The sequence below is a fragment of the Salmo trutta genome, chromosome 30 (assembly GCF_901001165.1).
Source record: "Salmo trutta chromosome 30, fSalTru1.1, whole genome shotgun sequence".
Classification (NCBI taxonomy): domain Eukaryota; kingdom Metazoa; phylum Chordata; class Actinopteri; order Salmoniformes; family Salmonidae; genus Salmo; species Salmo trutta.
In genome coordinates this window covers 8,532,403-8,538,654 of record NC_042986.1, presented here as the reverse complement: position 1 = coordinate 8,538,654, position 6,252 = coordinate 8,532,403, and the positions used below count along the sequence as shown (strand labels likewise).

At 44.9% G+C, this 6,252-nt stretch overlaps 1 protein-coding gene across 1 annotated transcript; it reads right to left on the bottom strand.

Moving 5' to 3' along the window:
• Window positions 1-2,741: 2,741 nt before the first annotated feature.
• On the bottom strand, window positions 2,742-6,090 carry sp5l (Sp5 transcription factor-like). The gene is made up of 2 exons (XM_029722524.1): window positions 5,584-6,090; window positions 2,742-5,023 (listed from the first exon to the last, which is right to left on the bottom strand). Exons 1-2 carry the CDS (start codon window positions 5,635-5,637, stop codon window positions 3,893-3,895), a joined length of 1,185 nt encoding a protein of 394 aa, XP_029578384.1. The 5' UTR covers window positions 5,638-6,090; the 3' UTR covers window positions 2,742-3,892.
• Between the last annotated feature and the right edge of the window lie 162 nt (window positions 6,091-6,252).

The window sequence follows — 6,252 nt, the reverse complement described above, 5'->3', positions numbered from 1 at the left end:
AGAGAATGATTTATTTCAGCTTTTATTTCTTTGATCACATTCCCTGTGGGTCAGAAGTTTACATATACTCAAATAGTATTTGGTAGCTTGCCTTGAAATTGTTTAACTTGGGTCAAACGTTTTGGGGTGCCTTCCAACAGCTTCCCACAATAAGTTTGGTGAATTTTGGCCCATTCCTCCTGACAGAGCTGGTGTGACGGAATCAGGTTTGTAGGCCTCCTTGCTCGCACACGCTTTTTCAGTTCTGCCAACAAATTCGGTGAGGTCAGGGCTTTGTGACGGCCACTCCAATACCTTGACTTTGTTGTCCTTAAGCTATTTTGCCACAACTTTGGAAGTATGCTTGGGGTCATTGTCCATTTGGAAGACCCATTTGCAACCAAGCTTTAACTTCCTGACTGATGTCTTGTTATGTTGCTTCAATATATCCACATAATTTCCCCTCCTCATGATGCCATTTATTTTGTGAAGTGCACCAGTCCCTCCTGCAGCAAAGCACCCCCACAACATGATGCTACCACTCCCGTGCTTCACGGTTGGGATGGTGTTCTTCGGCTTGCAAGGCTCCCCCTTTTTCCTCCAAACATAACGATGGTCATTATGGCCACACAGTTCTATTTATGTTTCATCAGATCAGAGGACATTTCTCCAAAAAGTACAATCTTTGTCCCCATGTGCAGTTGCAAACCGTAGTCTGGCTTTTTTATGGAGGTTTTGGAGCAGTGGCTTCTCCCTTGCTGAGCGGCCTTTCAGGTTATGTCGATATAGGACTAGTTTTACTGTGGATATAGATAATTTTGTACATGTTTCCTCCAGCATCTTCACAAGGTCCTTTGCTGTTGTTCTGGGATAGATTTGCACTTTTCGCACCAAAGTACGTTCATCTCTATGAGACCGAATGCATCTCCTTCCTGAGCGGTATGACGGCTGCGTGGTCCCATGGCGTTTATACTTGCGTACTATTGTTTGTACAGATGAACGTGGTAAATTCAGGCATTTGGAAATTGCTGGATGAACCAGACTTGGGGAGGTCTACAATTTATTTTCTGAGGTCTTGGCTGATTTCTTTTGATTTCCCATGATGTCAAGTAAAGAGGCACTGAGTTTGAAGGTAGGCCTTGAAATACATCCACAGGTACACCTCCAATTGACTCAAATTATGTTAATTAGCAGAAACCTCTAAAGCCATGACATCATTTTCTGGAATTTTCCAAGCTGTTTAAAGGCACAGTCAGCTTACTGTATGTAAACTTCTTACCCAATGGAATTGTGATACAGTGAATTATAAGTGAAATAATCTGTCTGTAAACAATTGTTGGAAAAACTAATTGTGTAATGCTCAAAGTAGATGTCCTAACCGACTTGCCAAAACTATAGTTTGTTAACAAGACATTTGTGGACTGGTTGAAAACGACTCTAACCTAAGTGTATATAAACTTCGGACTTCAACTGTATGAGAACCAAATTGGGATTTTAGCCAGGACAACGGGGTATATATTCTAATCTGAAAATGAACCCTAAAAGGAAAAAGGACCTAACCCTGCTCATACATACAGAAATAGCAAGGAGGAAGGTCCCACCTTTTTAATTGTAGTGCCACATACCCCAGCCTAAACTAAAGAAATACCCTTCACTAGTGTATACACCCTTATGTTATACTAGGGAAATTGTGTTTCCATATCTAGGGCTGACAGTTCACTGTTAGCCATTGTAATGTAAAGGACAGCTGAAAAGTACCAATTGGCCTGGCTTTGGCCCCAATTAAAAACAGGTCCTCCGGAGCCATGGTCAAATGAGACACGGGTGCTGGCCCACGTTGAGCCTTTTGGGTAAAACTCTGTGTGGAAATGCACAAAAGAGATAACCCCTGGATAAGCAGGGACACCAGAAATATGTTCATCAGAATAAACACTCGTCCTGGTCCTGAGCTGTAAAGTAGAGCAGGTCTTGATTGTAAGATGCCTGGGATATATGGGTGCAAGGGGGGAGAGAGGGGGTGAGGCTGGGGGCCAGAGGAGGGGTATAAAGAGTATTAACTTTCAGGGGGTTAAATCAAAGGGAGTTCCTATCACCAAGAGGGATTGTTAGTTGGTTAGTTCCCCTCAGAATAAAAGGTCACCCTAGGCAGTAAAGCAGGGCTGAACGTAACACAACTGTGATATATAGGAACCGGGGGGGGGGGGGCAGAGAGAGGGAACCTGGAAGAGAGAGGAGTGAGAGAGGTATTAACTTCCAAAATCAAAGGGCTTTCCTGTCACCACTGGGGGGAAGGGTCTGAGCAACAGGGGTCCTATTCACGGGAGGGTCCCGTCGAGTGGAGGGCCATTGCATCTGTTGTCTCAATCTCCTCCATTCAGAGAAAGAAAACAGCCATTAAAGCCACATGACTGTGAACTTGATTGCAGAAGGCCCACCCCAAATTGCCCCCATCTCCCACAAACAGCCCGCGTCCCCAGTCAATGGTGGTCTCTCCGTGTTTACTTTGAGGTGTGAAATCTTTGAACATCCCCTCCACTCCCCATTTTTAAGAGGTGTTTCCTTCACACTTCAATGATACAATGACCCACCATTTGTATTCTGAATGAATACAATCAAATTACAATTGAATGAAACGTTAGATATTTTGGTTGACTAGAATGCCATTCATTGTATTAGGTGGAAGAAGGCATAAAAAAACATTTGAGTCTCACACTATCGCTCTGAGAAAATAGGAGAAAATAACATATAACATTGAATGTGGATTTGCTTTAGCAAAGAATTTCCGTTTATTAAAATGTACATGCAGTCTTAACTTCAATTAAGTTGTCTGTGAAATTGATCCATTATTTACAAAGTCTTCCAACAAATGTTGGTTTGTACACATAGGAATGGCAATTCACATTCTGATTAAATAACAAGAATCCATTTCAACAACAGATGAAACTGAGATAGGGGTTTATATATCCATTAATAAAACATTATAACACTGATCCCACAATCAACCGTCAGATCAATATATACATTTGGCCAAACAGCAAATTTCTTAAATCAACTGATATGTGGTATACTTACTTCAGATACATTCTCTTCCTCATGTAATTCACATTCCATTATCAAAAACCTTTCTGAATTCCAGATTCTAAAAGATGAAACATGCAGAAAGTGGATTATTTGCATGTTACATAAATTTGCTGAATTATTTATATTTCAATATTACAAATTAAATCCAAATAAAAATGAAGACCTTGGAATTCTTATTTATTATGACTATCTACTCAAGCTGCTACACCAAGTCACTTTACTACTTAAAAACAGTCTTCATTTTGAAAAAAATCAATCATACTGTATATTCTATTATGTACATACTTCTCGTACTAGTTTTTATTTTATTTTATTTTTTAACTTTGAATTACTACTTGTTATTTTTGGACTTTTGTATTTGGCATTTGATTCTTGCTTGATATTATTGTTCTGCGTTGTTGAGTTAGCAAGCAAGCATTTCACTGTACCGTGTGCACGTGACCAATAAACCTTTGATTTGATTTGACCTTGGACATTGATAGCTGATTAATGTGGGAACCAGGTTATAATGTCGCCATCAAGGGTTAAGAGTGGCTACCATCTTGCTATGGGAGATAATTTTTTGTGCGACACCTAGAAATGCCCAGTGAACGCTCTGTATCCATATCACAATCCTAAACCTCGCCGCTCGCTTTGCTTCCCTTGTTGTGAAATACCTCTCAAAAGCGTTTTGTTGACGGGCTGAAAAGGGTCACGACTACAGAGGTTAATAGTCTATCGGGTGTCCTTGTCCTCCACTCTCTCTCAGAGGGTCTGTGGCAGTTACAGTACAATCACATATTGCAGTCTCTTGGCTCTATATAGAGTCTATTGAACCCCCCTCTAGTCCGTTCTACTCTCTCTTGATATTGGCCAACAGAGAGTCCGACGTGTTCCCTCCGGACCGGCTCTTCCTGCTCTGGTGAGTCTTGACGTGTTTGGAGAGGTGGTCGCTCCTCATGAACCTCTTCCCACACTGCTGGCATCCGAACCTCTTCTCCCCGGTGTGTGTTCTGAGGTGGCGCTGTAGCTCGTCGGAGCGCGTGAAGCTCTTCCCGCAGAACAGCCAGTTGCAGATGAACGGCCTCTCCCCGGCATGCCAGCGCAGGTGGGCCTTCAGGTGAGACGTCTTCTTGTACACCTTGCCGCACTCTGGGATGTGGCAGATGTGCAGTCGTTTCTTGCCAAACTCGAGTCCCCCGCCGTTGGCCTGGCAGTTGGGGCACTTGCAGCGACGGCAGCGGCGTGTGGAGGATAACAGGCCCTTGGAGGTGCCCTGGAGGAGGGCTGCGATTTGGGGCTGGTGGCCCAGGACCAGCTGCCGGCCCAGGGAGAAGGGGTGGTGGTTGGTGGGGCTTCCGTGGCCAGTGGTCTGGGGGAGGCTCCACCAGCCCTGCTGGCCCTCCTCCCCGACATGGTGTTGTCCTCCGGATAGATGGTGCCTGGCCGAGGATACAGAGTTCTGAAAGAAGCCGGGGAAGTTTTGTCCCACAGAGACGCCATTATGCTGGGGGTAGTACTGCGGCCCATTGGGACCCTGGCTCTGGGATGAGAGGACCTTGACGGGGGAGAGTTCGAAAGAGTAGGCGGAGGGAGGCTCGGCCGGCGGAGTCAGGGGCAGCTCGTGGTGGTGGTGGTGATGGTGGTGGTGATGGTAGAGCGCGTGGGGGTGAGGACCCAGGCCAGAAGGCAGACTCTGTCCAGGGCCAACAGGGAACTGGACCTTGGGCACGGCGAATGTCATCTGATGTGCGGCTGCAGTGAGGCTGGAGGCGCTGAGACTAGAACTAGGGGCCACCGCCACCTCGTTGCTCCAGAGCTGGAACATCCCGGAGGCTGAGCTCACCCCTACCGCCCCCTCATAGGGGAACTGGGAGCTCTCAGAGCCCACCGTGCCACCCACCTGCCAGGCCTGGCTACAGGTGGTGGCCAGGAAGGACAGGGCGTTGGGGGCTCCCTCTGGGGAAGAGCTGGGGGTCCGATCCTGGTGGAAGATGGAAAACTCACACTAATGACTCACACTAATAACTCACACTAATGACACAGGCTAATCTATCTATCACATTTTTTCATAAAGTACTTTTAACATCACAAGTTGTCACAGAATGCTTTTACAATAAGTCTGGTGAAACTTCAGGAATCTTAGCAATTCAAGTGAATATTGTGTATTAAAAAAATGTATCGTGTGCAAATAACAGTCATTTCTCATGAGGTACTTTTATTTGTTCTTGAATATCAGATACTAGAAGTTTTACATATACAAATGTCAACTACAATATTCACAAATATTTATTGATTACAACTATATCATGATACAGCATCTGTGCAACTTAAAACTTCCTAACATTCTTTCATTCTGTAAGATTTTAAAATAATAAACGTTTGCATAGCTATAAACGGGACAGCGAATATAGCCTACTGAACGTCACATTTTATAACTCTACAGACGTATTAACGTTGAACAAATTATTGCCAGACATTTATGGCGACGCAATAAACTCTATAGAAGTGCCTATATTGATTCGCATCAAAACGATTACAAACCTGTAAAAAGGTGTGTAGAAAGTTGTCATTCCGTTGTATCGTCAGCGCAGCCATCTGTCCACGCGCTCTGTGTCTCCGCTCCTGCAACACGAGCTGCGCGGAAAGGCAGCGATGAACGAGTTTACCAGGAGAGGTGCGCGGTGTCGATGGAGAGAAGCGCAGCAAGCACTCGGATCTTGGATGACCCTGAAACTAAAAACAGTCCTATCCAGAAACAAAGTAATCCTGTGTCATGCAAGGCAAGTGTCCGGTCCTCAGTCCGCTTGGTTACAACGCTTAAAATGAACTGACTCTGAATGAAAGACCGAACTAATTCCAGTTCACGTGGGTCCTCTTTTCAGTCACAAGCAGTCGCATACAGCCACAGAGCAGAGCGCTTCTTTGAAGTGCAAGTGAAGAAGAGACTACCGCAAGAAATCCTGTGGATTATTTCAAAGGCAGTTGCATGAGCTGTATCTTGTCTTTATAAAGAGGAAAGGTCCTCTCAGCGGGGTCTGCATGAGAACCAGTATGGAGAGGAGATGTGAGGAGGGGAGTAAGGGAGGGGGGTTGATTGGGGAGGAGGGGGTTACATTGATAGTTAGTTCGTTGACGGGGAGAAGGGTTGCTCATAATTTGCACTCAATTTCTACCAAACGCTGACCGTGCAAAACAACTCCTCCCTCAATT

Bases quoted from the DNA above. Each gene is read 5' to 3' on its own strand.
- sp5l (XM_029722524.1), bottom strand. From the start codon at position 5,637: ATGGCTGCGCTGACGATACAACGGAATGACAACTTTCTACACACCTTT. The intron at 5,024-5,583 runs GTTTGTAATCGT...ATCTTCCACCAG, and splicing joins TTCTACACACCTTTTTACAG to GATCGGACCCCCAGCTCTTC.